General features: G+C 37.1%; 2 protein-coding genes across 3 annotated transcripts in view; one reads left to right on the top strand and one right to left on the bottom strand.

Moving 5' to 3' along the window:
- The window catches only part of TM4SF1 (transmembrane 4 L six family member 1), a 30660-nt gene extending 17689 nt beyond the window's left edge, over positions 1–12971 (bottom strand). Inside the window, exon 1 of one of the 2 annotated variants that reach the window (XM_084528827.1) lies at positions 12954–12971. The gene's annotated coding sequence lies outside the window, so the exon portion shown is untranslated. Of the gene's footprint in view, positions 1–7020; positions 7039–12953 lie in introns of those variants that run through there. The other variant, XM_084528826.1, reaches the window with a different exon arrangement.
- A 6694-nt stretch (positions 12972–19665) lies between these two features.
- Positions 19666–24991, top strand: TM4SF4 (transmembrane 4 L six family member 4). Its single transcript, XM_084528820.1, has 5 exons — positions 19666–20116; positions 20374–20463; positions 22842–22975; positions 23985–24174; positions 24483–24991. The coding sequence occupies exons 1-5, from the start codon at positions 19943–19945 to the stop codon at positions 24498–24500; spliced, it is 606 nt and encodes a 201-aa protein (XP_084384946.1). The 5' UTR covers positions 19666–19942; the 3' UTR covers positions 24501–24991.
- The last annotated feature ends 328 nt before the right edge of the window (positions 24992–25319 follow it).

The raw sequence follows: 25319 nt of genomic DNA, 5'->3' as shown, positions 1-25319 counted from the left end.
CTTCAAACTAAATAATTCTGAAAGAAGTCAGATGATCATAGATGTAACGAGACAGTTGAAGATTTCTAGTAACAGAGTTATTCCTTTTGCTACAGAGTGTACCTCCATGCAAGCAAGGGAAGAGAAAATATCTTTGTAGGTTAACTACTTGAGAACTTACTCCTTAGGTTTTGGACAGACTTTTTTTTTTTTTTTTTGTAGGTACAAGAACTTGGTCAGGGTCAGCAAAGACTGAGAATGCATCACTGAAGTTGATTTTCATGGTCCCAGTCTGCATGTGTAGTAGTAGTCAGTTGTATTATGATAACCCAGATGTATTACTATAACCCATGCCCAGCAACATCAACAACAAACATACAGTTGCATTAGATTTACCACACATTTTAAAACCTCCAGTGTTACTGCATTATAAAGTACTGTGTATGCAGGCATTATTCACATAACTTATTTAAGTTATTAATTTAATCATATTGTTCATAGCATTGCACTGTAGTTAGCAACTAGGAATTTTGAAATGGTATAAATCTCTTGAGAAAAATCAGTTAAATCATACTGGAGATTTTCTCTGAAGTATACTGTAGCTTGCAAAACAATATTTTCAACACGTGTTGAATACTAAAAAACTCTCTCCAATAAAATCCTATTTTATTCTGTACTATACTTACTAGTAGAAAACTATTCACTGTGCAGTTAAAGTCATGACTTCTGATTGGCATCAGTAAAGATTTTCTTTGAACTGAAAAGAGCTGAAAACTTTTTCAGATTAATTCTTCTGTTCCTGAATTGTACTTTTAAAGTTGGCCAGATTTGAAAAAACAAATACATGTCTATCAAAATTCTTATATAAAAGCCATATCTTTAACATTACAATTCTCCATAATGTTTAGGGTCATCAAAGCTGTAATTCCTTCTCCATCTGGAGGTATTTCCCAAACATTCACCCACTTCAGGAAGAAAAAAAAACTTTTCTCCCCTGACCTAAGCATCAGAAAAAAGTTCATTATTATTAATCTATATTAAAAACAACAAAGAAGCAAGGTATTTCTTCATCATACACAACAATCCCTCAAAACAATAAGGTAACGCCTTCCCCCACTTCTCCAACTCCATATTCCAGAAGATATAAACATTATAAATTAACACTCTATTCTGCAACGGTAACCCAATGCACTGTCATAAGGCCAATGTAGAAAACTGCCAATACTATTATTATTACTACATGAAGTAGCTTTCACACAAACTAGACAGCTTTCACACAAACTAGATTTCAACTGCAGATTAATTAGATACAAATTTTTCATCATGCACTTGAAGGGTACTTAATTCTTTGCACATTTATGGTCACATTGTGGCCTTTGTTTTTCCCTAGTATTTCCAAGGGCCAAGTAAGCTCAGAACCTTCCTGCAGCAGAAATGTGCCTGTCAAAAAGGTTTCTGAGAAGCATGTAAAAACATTAAAAGCACTCCTTTGTCTTCAGTGGAATCTGTACCTGTCTAAGAATAAACACCTAAATCACAAGGCTACTTGCCCATAAGGGGACATCAGAAGAAGAAAGATGCCCTGTAAATCCTGTCAAATATGTATGTGTCCAAACTTCTGCTTTGTTGGACAACCATTAGTAGAGTCCTGAACACCAGAATACAGCTGCCTGGAGCAACTGCTCCTCCTCTGCAGCCTACCATGTCTTGAATCCTTTTGCTCCTTGAGGCTGCATGCAAGACAACAGGAAGGCACTCTCAGAAAGATCATCCCACTACCTACTGATAAGGATCTTCACATGGAGTATGAGATGTGGTTTAAAATGTCCTCAGGCTGAGGAATGCCTGTAACTTTTGTCACACTGGGGAGGCATTCTAGTAATCTACTTTTCAAAAGTAGATTAGTACTGGACATCCCACATTCTTTTGCAGCTGGGCTCCAAAAGGAGTGATCTTTGCTTGTTTTTCAAAATGAGCCTCTTAACACTGCTTTGCTACAACCTCCTAAATTCTCTTTCTTCTCTTTGATGGTATCAGTGCATGATTCCTTATCCTGGCCAACAGCATACTCCCTGTGGAAAGCACTCGTTCCCCTCCCACCTCTATCACCCAACCACTGTCCAGAGCAAGTGTTGCAAAACCTATCAGTAAGATAGTGTTAGTTTTGAAGCCCCTTTGCAGTAAACATGTCAAGACAGATCAAGAACTTTCCATGGCTCTTCCAGCACCCATCATCTGGCTCAGCAGAACATGTGTACAAATATATCTAGTGTATCAGATGCCACACACATACCTGATGAGCATTAAAGCAAACACCTCCTTCGAACATTGAGCTGACCCAAATTACCTTGCTAAACCTACAAAAGATCTTGTAAAGTTTTAATGTCTGCTTCCAAAGCTGCTATGCATCTGGATGTTTTGGTTTCAATATTACTCTGTACACAGATTTTCCCACTTTCAAAACAGGAAATTCACTAGTCCAACAGGTAGCTCATTAGTATGAAGAGTCTATCCTAAGTTCCTTTGTGTTGGAAGCAGCTCCCATTGATGTCATTAAAAAGTTTTCTTGAGTAAAGGCTACAGGAATGGGTGTGCACTTAGCCACATATTTCAAATTAGTCTCTGTGAGCCATGCTATAGACATCTGCTCCTTTCTAAAAACATTTCTCAATAGGCAATGGGTGTGCTACTGAATGACTAATAAGTTTTTGCTGCAAGCCCTGGATTAAAAGGAATGCTTGTTCTTGGCAGGGAGAAGCATTATGAAACTATAGTATACCATGTCTAATAAGTGGGTGTGCAGAGTATGCCGACCTATCTGTTGAGATAATGCAAGTGGTAACTTCTATGGTAAGAATAAAAACCACCTCCTATCTTTCTCCCCCTCTTCCCCCCTCCCCCCCCCCCCCCCACTTTTCCAACCTAACTACCATTCTATTAGATAGACTACACAAGTTTTAGGAAGTGTGAACAATATTAGAAAGTATAAAAGTATAACTGGAAAAAGCTTGAACTTATGATAAGCAAGAAATTAAAACTGTAACTGTAACTTTTTTTCTATGCATAATACTTATGAGGTACATTTATACACATGATCTTATCTATACTTTTTGAGTAAAAACATTCCAGCTGAGAAATACTTTAGGAGAGACGCTTTTGACTAAAAAATTCTAGAACATAATGCAGAACTAAAGAAACAATTTCTCCCCCCCCTCCCCAGCCAGTGTTACTATATTGTAACAATTGCTGTACATGTGACAGAGGCATGTTGTCAGTGATAATTATTGGGACAATCAAGAAAACAGAGATCACAAAAAAAGGCCTTGTCTTAAATTTTCCATTTTTTTTTTTAACTTTTTAATGATTAACAACAGTTCTGAAAACATCTGCCTGCACATCATTACAGATAACACCAAAATGTAACACCAACAAGAAAAATCATTTCCAAGGTCTATCAGCAGCATTAAAAAGATCCCTTGTTTCCAAGCTGAACAGGGGTGACAATCACTGAGTACTGATCATCGAGGCCTCCATCAGAGAAGGGCCACGAAGACGATCAAGGGGCTGGAGCACCCCTCCTACAAAGAAAGGCTGAGAGAGCTGGGGCTGTTCATCCTAAAGATAAAGACCTTATTGCAACTTTTCAGTACTTAAAGGGAGCTTATAAAAAAGATGGAGAGCAACTGTTTGCTCAATCAGATAGTGACAGGAGAAGGGGGAATGGTTTTAAACTAAAAGAGAGGAGATTTAGATTAGAGGTTGGAAGGAAATTCTTCACTCAGAGGGTGGCGAGGCACTTGACAGTGTTGAGCAGAGGGAAAGGATCACCTCAACCTGATGGCAGCACTCTTAACGCAGCTCTGCTTGCCAATAGCTTACTTTGTGGCAAGGACATACTGCTGGTTCATGTTCCACTTGGTGCCACCCAGGATCTCTTGGGCTTTTTCTCCTAAGCTGCTTTCCAGATCAATTTGTCTAAACCATTTCTGAAATAGCAGCTGCAACCTAACCTTCAAAACAATCTTTTCTTGCCAGATACTGCAAGCTCCTGAAAGGGACTTAAATGTCTCCAGGTGAAAATAACCTTTGAGGATAATATGTGCTAAAAACAGTATTATTTTATAATTTCAGTGATTTAAGTGATCTGTGGAAGACAGATCCATAAATCCTTAATAAAGCAGTGTGCCAATTTTAACTCTTGGGTAATAATCTAAGCAAATGATCACCATGCTACTGAAATAGCATTTTCTTCAAAGAGGAAGTACACTTAGTGTGTATAATGTATTCAGTAATAGTTCAGCTGTTTCTGAAAAATGTATAGATGTTCCAGTGGCAGTTAATTTGGAAAGTCAGTTGCAGTTCACTTACAAAATCCCAAAGACTTTAATTAGAGTACTAGGATATTTAGCACCTTGAAATTTAGGTCACTTACTCTGTTGCCTAAGCAGACATTATAGGTGAATAATTTTAGAAATTCAAGTTTGACAATATTGCCATTAAATTCCACTTGATTATAAAGAAGAAATGCAGCCACAGAAAGGTGGGGAGATGTTTATACTAGTTTGTGATGCTTTAACAAATGGTTTTCTATGAAATAGAATGGTTTATTAAAACACTAAAGAAAAAATAATGCAGAATAGTAAGTAAAGACAGACAAAACATGAGAATAGCATACTGTTAAAAAACACTGGAGTTTTGACAAAGACAGAGCACAGATCTGCTGTGCCTGGAAGCACTCTGTTCTACCTGTGACCATTCGTGTGTCTGTGAGCATGAAAGCTCAATGCACAAGCTGAAACAGCTGTGCATCCAGATCTCAAATAATTTCCTCCTGCTTGAGTTCTGGAGGAATGGCAATTATATCCCATGTACATACATACATAGTATGTCTTAACATGTTTCAGCTCTATTGTCAAATGTACAGAATGAGGTCTATATTCAAATTAAAGAGACTTGTAAGTCAGTAAAAACACCAATATAAAAAGATGAAACTGGATATAAAGACCTCATTGCATTAAGAGGAGACTTCATGTAACAGGTCAAGTAGCTTGTAGTTACTCTGACTACATTGTGAGAATACAAAACACTTTTATTCACAAAGACAAGGGTGTGACAGCAACTGAAGCTCTTCTACAAGGTCATGCAGTAATGAGTCAGAAGAGCTGAGGAGAATCTCCTGGTGAAACACAAACTGGTGTGCTATTATGACATACTAGTGATTATCTAAAAGAACATATATTGCCTCAACCAATCTGTAAGGGTTACTGAGGCTTTGAACTATATTCACCATCAAAAAGCATTTTAATTCCCCCAACCTGAATGGATATAAGAGTAAGTAGCTGGTTAAATTTGAAAGCAGTTATTCTCAGCTACTCTAATTATGCAATGATTTACCAACAAGCTACCAACAAGACAGAAATTGAAATCAATAATTCACACATGTAGAACTTGAAACTATTCAAAGAAAACCTTAGTATCATATATAAAAAGTTCCTTTGGTTCCCAAAATCACCCCACACTACTCACGATACAACAGGGAAAACAGAAGCAGATAGCACAAAAATAATTTAAAAGATGTCTCTACATTAGGCACACCAGGGCAGAAAACCCTACGGCAGTGAACTTCTTGCCAGTTTCCTGCTCCCCACACCTCAAATGAATTTTTCTAAACCTAATGCTGCTCTTGGCAGAGAGGTTAGAATTAGATAACCTTTAAAGTCCCTTCCAACCCAAACTGGAGTATGGTTCTATGATTTTAAAGGAACTGAGTTCCACCAAAGTCAGAAACATCCTCCTGACTATGCCTCTTGTTAATTAGACCAGATTCACACCTTTTGTGCAGAACAAGCTGCAGCCAATATTATCTTGTTTTATCTTAAACTCAGAGACCATAGTCACAAAGTAAATATGATCAAAAAAAACCTTTGTATATCGTATTAATGAATACATCCATCTATGAAATTTTAATATTACTGATTACTGACTAATTACTGATTACTGACTAATGTTATGTCATGGAGAGGCCCAATAATACAACAGTCTTCACAGTCTCAAGGTGTAATCTAACAGTTGACTTAAGTGATCAAAAAAATCACAGAACCATAGAATGGCATGTGTTGGAATGGACCTTAAAGATCATCTGTTTCTAAACTGCCTCCCATAGGCAGGGATGCCACCCACTAGATCAGGATGCCCAGGGCCTCATCTAACCTGGTCTTGAACACCTCCAGGGATAGGGCATCCACAACCTGTCTGGGCAACTTTTCCAAAGGCATTTATCTAAACTGATGCTAGTAAACATCTTCTATATCTGGGGCAAAACAGTTTTCTTTTCTCTGGGCAACCTGTTCCAGTGCCTCGCCACCCTCTGAGTGAAGAATTTCCTTCCAACCTCTAATCTAAATCTCCTCTCTTTTAGTTTAAAACCATTCCCCCTTCTCCTGTCACTATCTGATTGAGCAAACAGTTGCTCTCCATCTTTTTTATAAGCTCCCTTTAAGTACTGAAAAGTTGCAATAAGGTCTTTATCTTTAGGATGAACAGCCCCAGCTCTCTCAGCCTTTCTTTGTAGGAGGGGTGCTCCAGCCCCTTGATCGTCTTCGTGGCCCTTCTCTGATGGAGGCCTCGATGATCAGTACTCAGTGATTGTCACCCCTGTTCAGCTTGGAAACAAGGGATCTTTTTAATGCTGCTGATAGACCTTGGAAATGATTTTTCTTGTTGGTGTTACATTTTGGTGTTATCTGTAATGATGTGCAGGCAGATGTTTTCAGAACTGTTGTTAATCATTAAAAAGTAAAGAATCCATTGCTCTCCCCTTTACAGGGAATACATTTTCATGCTTAAAGTATTAAAAATATAGCAAAAGCAGAATGGGAAAGAAATCAAAGTTTAACTAGCTGGAAGGAGAATAATTGTCTATAATTCACTGTGAGTTTTTTTTTTTCCCCTGTTTCTGCAATGCGAAGTTACCTTCAGAAGCATTTCTCTCATCAAGTTCTTTTGCTCACACAAAGATTATGGAGGGTTGGCCTCCCTTACCTTGTACAAAATCTAGGTCCTTCTACATCCAGACACCAAGGGCTGGGACTACACAGAAGCAAGCTGTTTCTTTAATTGCAAAAACATGAGTGAGCAGATCAGTTCATCATAAATCAAATCCTATAGGTTTACATCAAGACCATCATCCCACAGCTTTGTCCCAGTTCATAAAATTGCAAAAAAGGGGGTAAGCAGCTCTAGTTTGTTTGTTTCTCCTAACTGTTTGGACTGGCCTGTTCTGGAGCTCTTTTAGCAGATTAAAAGTGGCAAGACCTGCTGCAGCCTCTGTCTGACAGGCTAAGTGGTCAGGTCCACAGCAAACCAGTATGAGCAGGAACTCCAACCCCACTGTTCCCAATTCTCATTCTTTAGCCAAAGAGCAGCAGCCAGCAGAGGATTTGAGGAGAAAGCCAGTGACAGGTGAAGTCCAACCTGGACAGGTCTGCATCACCACCAGCAGAGACAGGACAAGCATGGGCAATGGTGACAGCCAGGGGAACAGCTTGTGGAACAAACCAGTGCCTGGGGATGGGAAAGCAGCAGCAAAAGGAGTGTAGAATGCAGCAGATCTCAGGCACTGGTGATAGATGGAAATGCAGGCAAAAGATGGTGTGAGAGACAGGGGAAATGCAAAGTATGAGATCTAAGGACTGCTACAGTCCCTTAACCTCTGTTTGACTTCAAAAGGGTCAGGATATTTTTCACGAGATAGAGAAAATTACTAGAATTATTTCAAATTTATTTATTTATTTCCTGACCTATCACATTTTTTTTTCCTAATCGTTACCAGCAAGACTAGAATTGGGCTTTCTGAATCTTAATGTTTTCAACATTAGGATTCATCACAGACTTTACACAAAGGTGAATGCAATAGAAGCACCATGCCTTTAAGGACCACACAGCACAGTCTATCCTAGATACCTGATACTGCAGCAGGAGATGCACCATCTCTCAAAACAATGTGGGAGTATTCTGAGAGTAACAGGGTACAGCCTGGTACCATACTGTTAAATATTAACACAAGCAATAACTGATTTACTCAAAGTGAGTCAACTCTTTCCTGAAATAATTTTATCCATTTGGGTAAGAAAAAAAAAAAAAAAAAAGAGAGAGAGAGAGAAGAAAGACGTGAAAAAATCAGAAATTTTATTTCATGGTTTGAAACAAAATGTTTTGTATCCAAACCTAAGCTTTTAAATGTTCCAGTTATTTGGACCAATCGAGTCATTTGCATTCAAACTGGGTTACTTCCATGCCTTTGGAAAACAAAACAAAGCGAGAAAAACCTTCAGCCTACACATGATATACCTCTGAAATAAACAGTGTCTCTCTGGGCCTTCTAATTGCATAGTAGCTAACATCAAATTTGAAGCAGAAACAGGAGCAAGAGTTTATTTATAGAATAGATTAACAGTTACCTAGCTTTAGTCACACTAGTAAACACAATAAAATTTCAGAACACATTTCTAAGAAAGAAAACAATAAAGCAATGCATTATGTTTCCTACAGCTGAGATCCTGTATGTGCTTTTAGTATGGATGAACTGGCACGATCAATAGGCTCTCACTCTCATTTACTTATTTATTTTTACTGGCATTTGGTTTTCAGCAACCAGTAACATTACATTCCCTACACAATGAGGTTAAGGGCCTATATTTATCTGCTCATAATATGGAACTTTATTGTAGTTCTCCACTTATTACTACGCAGAAAAGCCTATCTTCCACCCACTTCAGAGTTACACGCACTGAAACAAAGTTATCCAGGAAGCAGAAAAAGTTGCCATGGATATAAACCCAATTTAACAGAGGCTGTTGCAAAACCTCTACTAATTCATTTATGGAAAATAAATAAATAAATAAATAAATATATATATATATACACATACATATATATATGTGTATATATATACATATATATATACACACACATCTCCTCTCATTAAATGTAATCTGTATAATTCTTATTATGCAATAAAAATTAATCTGCTCTTCATTTCTTGTATAAATCTTACTTCAGCAAGAAATTCATCAGCATGCAGTCTTGTACCTTTTTTATGCCTTGTAATAGAATTTAAAATTAGAGTGGTGAAAAGGAATTCATGATTTGTGCCAACTTTGAGCACACCAGTGTTACAGTCCATCTATAAAACTGAGCATAACCTTTTCCTGAAAAGGAAATCAAGATTTTTGTTTCAGAAATCCAGATTTTGAAGTTTTTTCAGAAAAATGTATCTTAAATATTTTCAATAACTATATTCATAAAATGAAATGGCTCATGTCAAATCTCAGGAATAAAGGAAACAAAGTATAGAATATAATAGGAGACAAGCCTGTGAAATAGTGAACACATTCCAACTCTGCTCGTTATAGGATATTTGTATGTTATACTTGACAACTATGTGCTTTCAGTGAGGAAATAGCTAATTCTTTTTCAAGCTGGGACAAACTTTACATTTAAGAAAAGGGCTTTGGGGGAAAGTCATAACTATAAAAAAAGAACAGCTAGAATATCCTTTTGTTTTGTTTCAGCAACAGAGGCTTTGCAAACAGATTCTGCATAATGACAATGACTAGAACTATGTTAGAAGGACAGATGGAGCATACAGAGAGGCAAGATTTTCAGTGCCAAGGATCATTTGAAATTAATGTGGATGCTGTTACCAACAATGTAAGTCTACTCTTAGCCTCATGAATTTGTTAACAAATCAATAATTACCAGTCAAACAGCATGTAGTACAAAACAGTTAACATGCCTTATACCATCTGGATGTCTATTTACAGAGCAACCAGTTTGTTGCTGTACCTAATGCTAAATTCACTACTGCAAGGTGATTTGGCAGAGATAGAGGAATATGAATAATGCACCCCTCACATGAATGCTCTGAAAGCAGGAATAGATTGCTAATTATTTAAGCTTGCAAAAGCTGCAACAGCAAAGGAAGAACTTAAGAGGCAAAGAGGTTGGGAGAAGCTGTAGGGGGCATTCTGTCCTCCCTCCACACTCTAGCCAAGATATGTGACCTAAAAAATGTGTTCATAATCTGATAGCAGCAGTAGCATGTAATGTCCTTGCCTCCATGGGATTTTCTTTGGATAGCATGGGGCTATCTGCAGTGAGTATACAGCTATCCTAACACCCAAGATTTTATACTACCTTTTTCAACTGGTTCATAAAAAGAACAGTTCAACTTTCACAGAAATGGTGAGAAATTAGACTTACTGTTGCATGATTTATCTCATTTCTTAATTTTACTTAGTTGTTAATTAAGAGATCAATAAGCAGAGATGAATATGCTCGTGTTTTGCTCTCAACTACAGAAGTGACCAAGAAATAAATTCACTGCAGATAAGGATGCAAACATGTAGTCACATATTGTCCATAATGATAAGCGCTACAGGAACCTGTGGAGCCTAATGTTGACATCAGTAAGCACAGGGACTACAAGATCAAGCTGCTAGCAATTTGAGATATGGTGGGAAATATCATGCACTGTGTTAATGACATGAAGAAAGATTTCAGTAAGTCAGTTCAGTTCTGTCTTTCTTCTCCAACAAGTCTTCCCACAGAAGCCAGTGGGAACTGACATACATGGAGGATATGTAATTAGATCTTCAATGCATAACTAAAAATTAAATATATTTATCTGAAAAATAAGGAAAAAACTCACAAATGCTTCCTTTAGCATTTCTTGATTCTAGCCATCAAAGGAGCTTAGCATGGAAGAAAATACTCTTCAGTCATGCAAATCTCCCTTTTGAACAGAATTCAAATAGAGGGAAGTTAAACAAATTGACAAGGAAATGTAAATATGGACTCTGACCCCTTTCTTAACAAACATGTCTCCAGTGAAATCAGCACAGGAGATGGATTAGCCAGCTGGAAACATGGCTGTAGTTAAGCATATGATAAATACAGAGTATTAAATGTCCCAGTGTCACAGCAAATGAATCAAATTTAATGTGCTATATAATAACATTCTTATCATCAACCAAAACCTGTACAGAATTGCCTTGAAGTACACAAGACATATAGCTTGGAAGATATGATCTCTTAACCAACTCTAAAATTTTGATAAATTCAAAACCATAGCAGTCTTTCAAATTTGATCCAAAATGGGAATGGTCTTTACCCACTTACACAGAGGAAAAGACAGTGTTCCCCTCTTTTTCCACTCTGTCTCCCTACACAGTCATCAGTTTATGATCCGTAAGAAGTGTCGTCATTTCAGACAGGTGATCTAAAAGTAGGACTGAACCTATCCATGTCATCCAGGTATCAATAGCATCATATAAGATAAACATATTTTTCAGTGTATGAACTGTTTCTGGGGTTCATTATTTTGCTCTGTGACACATGAACCGTTTCTATGTAAGGAATTTTTAAGCAAGGATGTCCTTAAGGAAGATGCATCCCTTATAGAAAAATGGGTGGGAGAAGCAAGAGACAAGGAGCCACAAGTGTATAATTTTAGTGGAACATGTGAACAATTGAGCTGGACAATGCAAATGGAGGATACAAAGCCAAGAAGCTGAAACATAACTGGAGAGAGGCACTTGGTTCAAATTATGTGCAGTTCACATCTGACTGCCACAGTAGCCCAAATGGTGGTGAAGAGCCAGCATTCAGGAAATGCCATTTATCAGCAACACAGACAAGCAGCAGGAATTATTCTAGTTCCCCTTTGCTCTCTTCTCCACCATTAAGTCTAGAAATAAAGATGAGAAAGAGAGATGGGTATTCTATGACAGGCTAAAAGCAATGCAACTCCATATAAATTTGTAGTATTACTCCTGCTTTATGTCTGGGGCCACTTAGGCCACAAGTTATTCTCAGGTAGAGTGAGTTAATGAATTCACAGGAGGATTTTCCTCATAATTGCTTTGGTATCTAGCATGGGATAGGAATGCCCAGACTTTTTCTTTGACATTTACCTTCTGATAAGACCATGCTTGCATTATGATAAAGACAGGAGCAATCTCTAACTTCATGAGCACTGTCAGGGTCAGTGATATTTAGAGTAACAGCCACAGCAGCACCTGCTGCATTGCCACCATTCTTTAAAGTTGCTGCATGAGAGATGCATCAAAATCTGAGCAGTTTGAATGTGCCCTTGAAGGGAGAGTAGAAGGAGTAGAAGAAACAAAACAAAACAAAACAAAACAAACAAACAAAAAAAAGAATAAACAAGCAAAATAGTTCAGCCACTGCATGACCAGATAATAAAGATTTGAGTGTTTCTAGATGCAAAGAAGCAAATACCACATTCAGAAACAGAAGTTGTGAAAACTTCCTATTTTAAAGATGTTTGTTATTGTAGAAGACACAAACGTATGAGAATTTAGGTACATAGGGAGAAAGCAAGACAGAGGTAAAAAAAAAAAAAAGTTTGAAAAAAAAAAACCAACACAAGGATTAAAATCCACTCTTTGATGACTTTGTTGGAACTACTGAAATATTTGAAGGTATAGCCAAGATTTTACTCAATCAACAGTATTTTCAACTTCTCATGTTTTCAAGGCTTTACAGAACTTGTACAAATGTTGCTTATAACTTAAATTTTCTTGTGAAACAACAGATTCTATGACTGCTAGAAAAAGAACTAAAGTAGACCAAAGCATGTAGGACACTGATTTTAAGAGGGGTTAATACATATGGAGGCATGGTGTATATTGCTTCATTCTTCAGAAACATACAGTGTCACAGTGAATACTACAAGGCTCTGAAGACATGTAATAAGTGAATGACAAATTATCACTCTGAGAAAGAAGCTACACAAAATCAAGAGGAGTGATAGCACCCAAAGAAGCTTCTCATGCAAGACAGGAAAGACATTCACTAGAAGAACAAAATTACCTGGAAAAAAGATTAATCCATTTTGCAAAATTAAATGAACTGGACCATTTTTTCCCAGGCTTTTCTTGCCTGCTTACCTAATTATGTAATGTCAGGAGGAAAAAGAAAACCTAAATGATGCTCAGCAAGAGAATGAAGGTGCCAGACAGGAATTTGTAATTGTAGACAGTCACAAAACTGCAAATGGTTCTGAATTTGACACACACACACACACACACACACAAAACAATCAATCAACAAAACAAACAAAAACCTATAAGGTACATACATCCCCACACAGAAATAATTAACTTATATAACCCTAAATAAAATGGTTCCTTTTCCTATTTTGGTAATCACCCCTGGTGTTTACTACTATCCCTACTAATTATTAAATGTACATGTGTTTCAGTGGTGTTTAGATGGCTTATGGCAGGATTAAAGTTCTTTTATTTTTTTGCTTCAGGCATTGTGGTTTACAACAACAAAACAATCAAAAACAAAACCAAACAAACAATACCCACCCCCCAGTTGTGATTAATTAATCACAAAACACCAAAACACCTGTTCTGCAGAGGAACAAAAATATATACCACAAGACTCAACAACTATAACAGTAGTAAAAAGAAGTTTTACATAAATGTAGTTACATAATTTTTACCTACTTAAAAGTAACATCATAAATCAGAGAAATATCAGAGATTGTTTAATGGCCACATGCCTACTTGCTACTGGTTGACAGTTACTTTTGGTCTCATGGTTAGATTATACCTTGAGGAGAATGAAGGTATGAGTTTATTAAAACCTTAACAGAAGAAGTTACATGTAGAGGAGAAATCTTGAAGACATTTGTGGGAAAGGTGGTGAAGTGGCAGATGAAGCAACTTTATCTTTGGTAAAATGGAAAGCAACATAACATCACTGAAAAGAACAGCAAAACAGCAAAGAATTATAAAGCTGAGCTACAAAAAAGCTGTAAAAATCCAACTAGTTTCTGTAACATTTCACTTCTAATGTGAATGTCAGTAACACAAATAGTTCTGATATTGATGGAAATGAAAACTTCTTTTCTAATATCTTTATTTAATGGGAAAGGACTAGGCTAACAGATATCAGAATGATAGCAGGGAATAAAAACTTTACATAGAATAGGACATTAAAATTCAAGTTTCTTCATCTGACTTATTTCCATTCTCAAGCACAGGAATCTCTTACCCTAAGCTGGCAATTATCTACTTATAGTTTATACTCAGTCTAGGTCCTTAACATCAAGCTGAAATCATAACTAAATTCAGAATACTGATGGCAGAACTGCCCACACAGTACATGAATCCAGGCTTATTTGGTTCTAGTATGCCCTCCAGCCCACTCCTCTTGTTTCTCATTAGCATACTTTGCTTTTCACAATGATATTCACAGTGATATCAATTTGCAACTTAAAATACCACCTGTGCCAAGCTACTTCTGTCACAAGTTCTTATCTGAACAGAAACATCAGGAAGAGAACAAAGGTCAAACAAGATACTAGGGAAACTGTATGTTACCAGCCTGTCCTGATAGGAGAGCTGAGATGGAAGTTCAGCAGCTGGGCTGGGACAGGAAAACATTGTGAAAGGGAAGCCTACAGTACCTAGTTTCCTCTTGTCTACTTTCACATACCTCACCACACAGCTAGATGCCAGGACTGACAGAAATCTGTAAATAAAAAAGTGAATGTATTTCTCCTCTGTCAAAGCTGTGTACAGAGTTGTGATGATGTTTTTTACTTTGTGCAAACATGGCCATGGTAATTAAGCCCTGCACGTGTAGCATCTCCCCACTGTGTGTTCCATATCCACACATTTCATATAGAAGGGGTGGCTGCTTTGTATCATCAGACAAGAGGAATGGAGTCTGTCCTCTCTGCATGTCTACAATGACATCAGAGCTGAGAAGCTCCCTTGTGTTCTCTGAAGGAGGTTGTGCTAATGCAATCAATCCCTCACTGTAATTAAGATAGGGGTAATGCAAAGGGAGACATTTCTCAGCTCATTTTCCTTCGTATCCTTTCCAAAGAAAGGGGACTTGGTCCACAGTCAACCAGTCCTCAATGGAATGGCAAAACACAAAAGAAAACAGAACACCATGTAAAGTGTTTCTGTAAAATGATTGTTTGAATCATTTAATGCAGGAACTTCCTTCAAGATTTCTTGCTTGTGATCAGTGTTTCACCACATATCTATATAAATACACACACACACACAAATTTACATGCAGCAGCAGAGGCTTGAACAATCTTGTTTTCAGTTATGCTACTGCAAATCTAATCCTACTTGTAAATTCTTAGCAAAATCCTCCCTGGTTTAACTGAAAGCAGAACCAGAACTTCTAGTAGAAGTTTATGAAGCTCCATGTAGCCAAAACTACATTTAAGATATGGAAGTAGTAACACAGATCACAACAGCAAGAACTCATTGTCATGGGTCATAACCTTCTAATGAGATTAGTCATCAATGCAAGAACTGATCAAGACACGCTTATCTACAATTAGTATATCAGTAAGATTAGTAAGAAATGCAGAAATGCATGGTAACAACAGCAGAAAAAAAAAAAAAAAAAAAAAAAAAAACCTTCTTTGATGATTGTACTGGTGATACCCCAGGTGGCTACCCTAGGTACCCAAGACAAAGGTGTTTAATTAGTGTATGCTGCATACAGGATAATTTACACTACTATTCAGGTTACCATCTAAGCTACATTTATTCCTGTTTCAGCATCACTCATTCAAATCCTTTAGATTTCTCATTTATATCTACCATGTACTGTGCATTTTTATACATAGACACTAGGCATGTAGCTGTATTTACATGTATATTTATCCTTCACATTTATCAAATTCTCTGTTCCAGTCATTTCTCAGTCTCCACGTACTTTGCAGATCATTGTCTGACTAATTTTAAGAAGCCAGGCAAAGAATAAATATCAGCACTGCTTACAACTTCCTGAAATAACCAAAACTTTATGAGTAACCTTTCATTGTTATTATTTTTTCCATAGGAAAATATGTAATTTCATCTTTCTCTGCATAGCATGGACTCTGTATGACTTTGAAGATAAGGAAAGAAGGAAACACCCTCTCACAGGATGTCAGAAAGGAGTGCCTTCCATCGTGACTCCACAATTGTTAGGAAAATGTGTTGCATGACACAAAATTCAGACTGGCTCCACCCCAGTTGCCAGGCCTCAGAATCTCCACAATGGAGTATTGAAGGACAAGCAGCCATGGCTAAAGTTGGACAATGTGTTTACTGGTCCTAAACCTAGATAGACGGACAGAGTTAAAAAGAACATGGGCTAGGATGGAAGGGAAAGACCTCCTTGAGGACCTGAGTGTGCAAGTCACTCGATTTTTCAATGGAAAAAGACTTGAGCCAATGTGAGTGTTTTCCAGCTCAGGCTGAATGCCATTTCCCCTTGAGTCATCCCTGCTGACACAGAAATGTAGCTTAAAACCTCACGCAAATTTTGGCAGTGCTTTAAAAATGCCTGGCCTAAATAAAAGTATAGTTGAACAGAGGAGTCTGCCCAACCTTCTATGCTATTGACCATGTTGGTGAGTAGAGTGAGGGTAAGAGTAGGACTGTTGCCCAGGTCAGTAGCCTTAGCTTGGAAGCGTGGTAAGGACTTCGTAGAAGACACCTGAGGTGTGTTGGGGTGACAGGGTGCTGGATGCAATACAGTTTAAAACTTCTCCCTTTACTACAAGCCAGAATTCACAACAGGAAAGAAAAAAAAAGGCCACATTCTAGTCTGACAGGAAAAAGCATAGTAAGATTTATGTTCCAGCTACAGCAAATATTTTCCTTATGTCTGCTGCTGAGTACATATGCCATAATTGGGAGCCAAACTACAAATACTCTCTACTCACTGGGAACATCATGAAAGTCTGTTTAACACAGTGCATGAAATATGGAGAGTTTTCAAGTTCTGAATATCTTTGCCACAGAGGCAATGGCAGGCCATAATAAATAAATAAATAAATAAATAAATAAATAAATAAAAATAAAAATAAAAACTGCCTACATTGGCCTAATTCTGACATCTGACTGACCAGCACATGTAGACTGCTGTCTGTCATTCAGGACTTCATTTGTTCCTCTCTCTGCTTTTCTGTTGCGTAATAGTTGTCTTTCTTGGAATGAAATGTTCAATTAACAAGCAGGAGCTTTTCAAAATGTACTCTTGGGAAATTTCTTGACTAATAAAATATAAAATGGACTCTGTGATAACTTTGCTATTAGTTGTTTGCATATAAGTTTGTATATAAGTCATAATGCCATATCTACTACACAGGATACAGTTTCCTGTATACTGCAGTATAAAGCTCTAAGCTGGTGATAACCAGTCTAGTTTATGTCTTTTTTTTTTTTTTAATTATTTTTCAGCACTAACATCAGTAGTGTGTGGTGTGTCTCTTTCTCATTCTACTGCAATTTAAGAACATTTCTGGATTTATGGATGAGTGTCTTTACCAGCCTATAATGTCTCATCTTTGTGTCAGTTGGTTTATCTACTATTTCAGATACAAAACCATCTAAAATATTGTGTAAGAAAACTTTGGACTGTTAATACCTAATTGTAACAGAAATAACTCATCAGTGGAAAGGAAAGGAAAGGAAAGGAAAGGAAAGGAAAGGAAAGGAAAGGAAAGGAAAGGAAAGGAAAGGAAAGGAAAGGAAAGGAAAGGAAAGGAAAGGAAAGGAAAGGAAAGGAAAGGAAAGGAAAGGAAAGGAAAGGAAAGGAAAGGAAAGGAAAGGAAAGGAAAGGAAAGGAAAGGAAAGGAAAGGAAAGGAAAGGAAAGGAAAGGAAAGGAAAGGAAAGGACAAAAACCCCACCACTAGCCTTTATTCTAATATGTATGTACTTAACATAAATTTGACTCCTCTAAGACCTTTGATTCAGGTTTGTGCTAAAGGCAGAATATCAATTGAGAAGTATCATTGAACTGAGAGCAACAGCTAATTTTATACACCCACTAGCAACACTGTTACACAAAAATTTTTACAGAACCTCAGGTGCTGTAGTTGAATGCACGTAGCTAAACGAATGATAAAATCTCCACCTTGCCTTCCCCTGTGTGATTCACAAAAGGCCTTGTACAGTCTTTATCTCACAGTCTTAGAACATATGACTATGACAGCTGCCTTTCAATAGCACCCAGGATAATCTCCTTTTTATTTATTTATTTATTTATTTTCAGGATTGAGGTTATTTTAATTAAAGCAATAATAGAAATATAAGGAATTATTGATTAACCAGTCAAAGCCTTTGATATTTGTGTGGTTGATTCTCTGTATCTAGAGGAGAACTTTTTGGAAAAAGTAAGATTTAACTATAGAAATTGCTCTGCTCAAGGTGAATAATAAATGTGTGAGCTGTTGTTTTGTATCATATTTATATCAAATCACAGTGTGATATTTTTCTTAGTCTAAGATCAGGCTCCCTGAAGTAAACAAGAGCATCAAAAGTTTAATATTGTCTGACATGAAAATGGGTTTCATAGTTTCATCTTTTTATCAAAAAAACAAGACCTTGATCCTTTCTGCCTGAAGTTATACAGAATTAAGTTGTTAAGAACAATAGAAATATACCAAGTAGCCATCTTGATTAGTAATAACTGATTTTCCTAAATTTTGGTGCTTATTTTGCAGCAGAACCCCAAACTTGCGGTCTCTCAGGGGCAGTACCTGTCTGTGTTCAATCATACTGGCACCTTTAAGAAAAATGTCAGTTAGTTCTCTCAGAAGTTAACCACCCTTCTAATTGCACTTTGCAACTCCTAGAATTATGTACAGAGATAAATATGATTTCTAGTATTACTACTGTCACTTAAAAAGACATTTCCCTAAGAACAACAGATCTGATGCTCCACTCTGATACAACTGCTTTGTATCTTTCTGTTTTGGCAGAAAGGTAAAGTTAACTGGCCCAGGTTCTGGTTCCAAATACATTTCTTCAGCATCAGTAAAGGTTCAAGAGGTCCCTGTCCCTGTATTTTTTTTTTTTTTCTCTAGCTGCACCATTTCTGTAAAAAAATGGTGGGCTGCTTAAACCAGCTTATTCAGCATTGCCACTTAACCTGAAGCTTCAGCTTTGCATATTTCCAGACAGTTTTGGACAGTTCAAGATGATGTACTTCATCATAGCACAAGTTTTGCAAGGCAATATACCAAGTCTAAGCATCCAGTGTCCATTAGAGAGCTGCAGGACTTGCTTTAACAGCGGTACTTGCTTGAGTAAAAAGCTGCATGCTCTGCTTGAACTCAGAAGTTTGTCTGCCGCACACAGTACAATTTTAAATGTAAACTTCATCTGAGCACAGATGAAATGTTAGACTTTGATAGAACAAAAAATGACAAACCATAAGAAGCAGGTCCGCTGAAACTTTTCTGACCTTTATTTTTATTCAGAGATACCAGCTGCAAAGCACAGCTTTCGTATTAATTCATTATATATTGAAAATATGCAAGCTGTCTGTTTCAAAACATTAAATGACTAGCTCAAACTTCCCAAAGAAAAGAAAATTCACTAGAACTTTTCTATTATACACAGTTGTTACTAACATAAGCTGATTCATTATGTGTTTCCATGTCAGTCTCTACAAAGTAGTTTGTAGAATGAAGGACACTGTATTGTAAAAATGATGATCCTGAACTAAAAAGAATTTCTACCCACAACCTGAGCCCAGATAACCAAGTGTCTCATTCACATTAGTAAAATATTAACAAAGGTCATCGGTTGTCATAGTAAAATGAGCAGTTGCACTGAACGTAATTTCATTTATGGAGGTTCAGAAAATTGACATCATGGCTGTGAGAATGTATAAATAACCAGAATACAGCATTTCAAATCAAAGGCAGCAACGTCTCTGAAGGGAGCATTCTATAGGTTAAGCTTATCAAGAGGCACAGCAGAAACTGGATTTTGCAAAAGAAACTGAGAAGCTTTTTAGAAAACATTTCTGAGAACATCTGAGAGATTTTTTCCTCTGTCTTTAGCTGTGTTTGCAATTTCTTTCTTTTTTTAAAAGCAACAACAACAACAAAACATGTGCACTGGAGGCTGTGCTAAGTGCCTAGGAATCACTCTTATCCCTTTGGCTGTGCTATGTACACTTGCTAATATTTTGCTGTTTTTCCCTGGAGGAAAAGTGGTTGAAAACAATCAAAATATTACAGATGAGGTTTGGTACTTCGGAGGGATCTTAGGATCTGGTGTACTGGTGAGTATATAAATTCAGATATTACAGTCTTTTTTGTACCACCTAAACCATGACTTTTTATTGTTGAATTTTCTCAAACGCAGGCTCCAATACTGCAAATTCTTCTTTGATAAGCAAATAAGTTAAAAGTCACCCAATAGTTTAGCAATAAGTTACTTAATTTAGTGTCAAGGAAATAAAGACATAGAACTATTGCATTTAAAAGCAATTGTAATTTGAATTCATCCCAACTCAAACTGTATTTCTGCCTTTGGTAGATGATCTTTCCTGCTTTGGTGTTTTTGGGCCTTAAGAATAATGATTGCTGTGGATGCTGTGGTAATGAGAGCTGTGGAAAGAGGTTTGCGGTAAGTGAGAAGAAATGTGGCAAAAAAGTAAAAGATGTATTATCATCAATAAGTATATATACTTCTTCTGCTCGCAGTCATTGAGAGACTAGACAGATGCTCTCCAAATTGTAAGATGCAAAGCCTTGTCATTTGGCTGAGCGCTTAAAGGTATAAATAGCAGGTTGTCAAAATGGTGTTGTACCTTTAATGTTGTGTCACAGGTACCAAATCTGTACTGCCTTGATATATTTAGCAATCACAACATACTAACAGTTGTGATCACAATTAAAATGAATTTCTGAAAGATCTGCACTTGGTTTTGCACAGCATAACAGTTCTCTCTTCAGCCATTTTTTTGCTGGCAGTTTTAAAAATTACTTTGACAGTTGTGCATTATATTCCCAGCTGATTGCAGGGCCATGCGGGAGGCTATGAATATCTTAGGTTCATAAGAAACTTCTGGTTGGAACAAGCCTTGGGAATTTACCTAACTCAACATCCTGCTTAAAACATTCAGCCCTAAACTGGGCTCCACTATGATTTACATAGTGGATGTAAATCCTTTCTCCTTTCACACCACAAGTGAAAAGTTTCAAATGGATACATTTAGCCATTAGTGAACAACTCAAGCATGTTATTTAAAAGATGAGATTAGATATAAAATAGGCATATTCCTCCTGGAAAGTCTGTCCTTCTGAGATAAATTGTTTGGCATAAATAGATCATTACACTCTTTTACAAAGGAACAGATATTTCACTTAAAAAAAAAAAAAAAAAAAAAAAAAAAAAAAGAAAAAAAAAGAGTCATGGCTGTGAGATTAACAAAGAGCCTTCCCTAAATTCCCTATGATTCTGCCTCCCTGCAATCCCAAGAAAACTCTTTAGGAAAAAAAATGGAGGCACATATTTCTCTTTGTCACACTGCATTACCAACTTTCTGTCAACAGTGAACAAAGCTTAGCTTTCAAGACCACATATAACTCGGCATCTACCAAACCACTAATGTTTTGCTGCCAGACTTCCACTCACCACCCTGCAATTCAGAAATTCAGATGAACTTGGAGAACATCTATAGAGACAGAGGTGACCCTCTGAGCTGTGTGTGCTCTCCACCTGTGGTCATGCTGGCAAACATAAGATAAAGCATATGTAAGGATATTGCTGTCCATACAGCAACCTCCATTCCGCAGTGCCATACCTTGCTGATGAATCCTGCTACTGCTGTAGCTGGCTGAGAGACTGCGAATATTAGTACAGTCACAACACTATATTAAAGAGTCCTGGTGGCCTTACCACAGCATGACTGAGAACTGAACTTGCTCTTGTATTTTAGCAGAAGTATCATTACTATGATGTCTACTACATTAATATAATTTTTGTTAGCCTCATCAGATATGCCAACATAAAAATGCATACCTGTCCATGTTTATGAACCATTTGGACAACTCCCTCATTAATATCCTTTGAGGCTGGTTAGCCCTAAAGTGGTCAGGCAGTTGGACTTGGTGATATTTGAAGGTCATTTTCAGCTGAACGGTTCAGTTCTGTTCTATCTCAACACTCACAAAAGATCCTTGTGCTGACATCTGTATAAGCACTCAGAGACTGGAAAGTGCATTTCTTTTTTTCCCCCCACCTATATCACTTTGATCCAGTAAAAGATATCCCCTGTACCTACAAACTGTTGTGGCTACCTCTATCTACAAACAATTAGGGTTTGAATTTTAAGTGATTAAAAAACAAGTAGGGCATTTTGGATATATTTGGACAATTTGCTTACATATTAGTGTATGCGAGAATGTACTAATGGAAAGCCAGAAAAATAAGGAGAGCCTTCTATTAATTCCAACTGCACTACTAGAGCTTATGGTGATAAGATAAAGAAAAATACACTAATACAAAACCTGAAGGGAAGTCTCAAGAAGGAAAAATAAAATTACTTGGTCCAAATATGACTAAGATAAAAAAGTTAACTAGTAAAGGGTACTGTCGATTTTTATTTTATTTTTTTTAATGCGGTAAGTGGTCCAATACTTCAGTCTTGCTTATAATCTTCTGTGAAAGACAGCTTCTTCAGTGAAACACTGTACCTTGAACAAAGAAAATGCTTAGATAAATACTGTATAAACGTGAAGAGTGCCATCTACTGTGTAGGTACCAAGTCTATGAATCTTCAGGCAAAGACTGCCCTCACCTAACTCTTTCAAAACTTCTAAATACCAGTGCCAGTATACATTATGTATTTATCATGCAATTGCAAATTAAAACATTTCAGCTATTTAGCAGCTGACTGTTTTGACCATTAAGAGCTGAGCTTAGGGAATGTACCTTTACATTAATAGGGCACATTTCATTGTTCGAATGAGAATAAAAATAACATAATTTTTCTCTGTCAGATGTTTTCCTCTATAATATTTGCTGCAGTTGGAGTTTTGGGAGCTGGATATTGCTTTGTTGTGTCAGCAGTAGCCCTAAACAGAGGCCCTAAATGTAATGATGGAAAAGATTGGCTCTATCCCTTCCAGGACGGGTAAGACAAGACAACAGGGAACAAATAGATAAATAATTAAATAAATAAATATTATTTAACTTTGTGAAACTTTGTGTCATTGTTAAACTTCCAAATCTATTGTATAACAATGGGAATTTTACTATTAATCCAAGAAATATGCTCTTTGAAGACCCAGCAATGCACAGTAATACTAATTAAGCAACAAGAACAGATGTGTAAAGAATACAATGACCAATCAAAACTATTGAGTTTCAAAGGAGCCAGTAAAGAGTACAGCACTCTAGTTTATTCTTGGGATTATAAACAGTATTTGAGGATAAATTCAGTCCATTTGATTAGCAGTGACATCTTTTATTGAAATGCAATGTTTTTCAAGTAATTAATGTTTATATCATTTTTATCGTGCTTATGGAATTTCAAAGTTGTCTCTTCCTCCCACTACAAGTAAAACGTTTGCTATCATTTTTATTTATCACTTCCACACAGACAGCAAGAAGGAAAAAATCTAATGCTGTAACCAAAGAAAAGCCCGGGGTTTCTGCTAGAGGGGGAATTACAGAAGATGCCATATTCCTCGGGAAACCCTACGATTCTTCCATGCATTGTAGGTCCATTTAATGCACCACTAGATGTCAGCACTGCTTCGTGCAATATCAGAACTAAACCGACAGTAGGAAAGCCACTTGACTTCAGACAAGATATTAATAGGGATGAACATCATTTTGGCACATACTTGGCTATGGTTTGGTAATGTCTTCCCAAAATACCACGAACGATTAGATTGTATCTAACACATTATTATCTTTGATTGTGCCTTCTCTTTTCAAATCAATTACTTCAAATGATCTAGAAACTACAAAAACTAATGTTCTAAACAAAATGTGCTGTAATGGGAATACTTTTTTACAATACTGAAGGTAACAGAAATTCAGTCACATATTACAAGAGTCACAGCTTGCCAGCCATAACAGGTCACCACTCTGGGAGCTAACATCATCTCCATAACTGTTGTTTCCCTTCTGCACAGGAATTATCTAGGTAACCACACAGTATGGACTATGTGTAAATCACCTGACACTATAGTTCCTTGGCACCTGACCCTCTTTGCCTTGCTGCTAGTGATGAGTGGGATCCAAGCAGTGCTCTGCGGCATTCAGGTTGTGAACGGACTCTTTGGAACAATCTGTGGGGATTGCAAATGTTGCGGATGTTGTGGGGTAAGCAACCGATGTTTTTTGCTCATTATTTTGTGTGCTGATAACAGCTGTATATGCACTTGACTGGCTGACAGTTTGAAAAACTAAACAAGCCTTCATTCACTTCACGGTGCTTCACAGCACCGTGATCATGTTTTCTAAAGTACAGTTAAAATCTTACAGTGTTGTCAAGTGATGAAAATATGATCTCAGTCCTTATTTGTGGGGTTTATCTGACAGCTTCCTGTAGCCACTGGAAAATAATAAAATCCTTTGGACGTCACAAGAACATTACCCACTAAATAATCTCCATATTTTTGATCTTCCAGGGAGATGGAACTGTCTAAATAATATGAACAGTGCAGAGAACCTTCTCCTCTTGGGAAGCTCCCATCTGAAACTGCTCTGGAGAGCAGCCCTCAAGATGTGTTGCCTCTGGCTAAGAAGATCAGAATGAAGGTCACTTCGCTCCACTGATGTTACGAAGCCCTGACTTCCCTTCTAGCTAGCCTTCCTGAAACCTCTCTTCATGGAATAAAATAAGTGAAATTCAACTCTCACAATCATATTTATTTTTGTAAAACAGCTTCCATTTAATATTTTGCCTGAAAATACTCTTTTTATTTTTCTCTCCTGAATCAGATTTCTAACTTTGGTCACAAAACAGTGCTGGTACAAGTTCAGTTGTTATGCAATTTCATCTAATTTCTTTTGAGATTTATCAAACGGCAATGTCACAAACAAGTGTAACTGCTCATGATTATATGTTTATGTACATGGAAAAGCAAGGACTTCTCTCTTCCAGACTGCTATAATTAAAATGCTTTTTATAAAGAGACTCTGTTACAAAAAAGATTCATTAATCTCATGGTGAGGTCTCTTTTCTTGAGTGTGTCTCACTGATGCATGTATTTAGCAGCACAACTGTGCCTGTCAGCATATGGTCAAAGCAATAGGCTGAAGAATAGACTGCTGTGGATCTCTAGTTGGCAGCATTATGAACCTGCTTGGACACAACTGTACCCAGCTTCAGAAATTCATTGAGAAAGGCCAATGCATAGCCTTTTTCTTAGCATGACAGGGTAATGACTTCTCCCAGCATTTTATTTCTCTGACCCATGACCAATTTTCCTGCTGTCACCCTTGAAGGAGGAAATATAACAACA

This window comes from Aythya ferina (assembly GCF_964211825.1).
Source record: "Aythya ferina genome assembly, chromosome: 9".
Taxonomy (NCBI): Eukaryota; Metazoa; Chordata; class Aves; order Anseriformes; family Anatidae; genus Aythya; species Aythya ferina.
The sequence above is the reverse complement of the archived record's forward strand: the minus strand, read 5'-3'. Positions and strand labels throughout refer to the sequence as shown.

Coding starts and splice junctions, on each gene's coding strand:
- TM4SF4 (XM_084528820.1), top strand. CDS start 19,943: ATGTGCACTGGAGGCTGTGCTAAGTGCCTAGGAATCACTCTTATCCCT. Junction 20,117..20,373: donor TCTTAGGATCTGGTGTACTG/GTGAGTATATAA, acceptor TGCCTTTGGTAG/ATGATCTTTCCTGCTTTGGT. Junction 20,464..22,841: donor GCTGTGGAAAGAGGTTTGCG/GTAAGTGAGAAG, acceptor TTTCTCTGTCAG/ATGTTTTCCTCTATAATATT.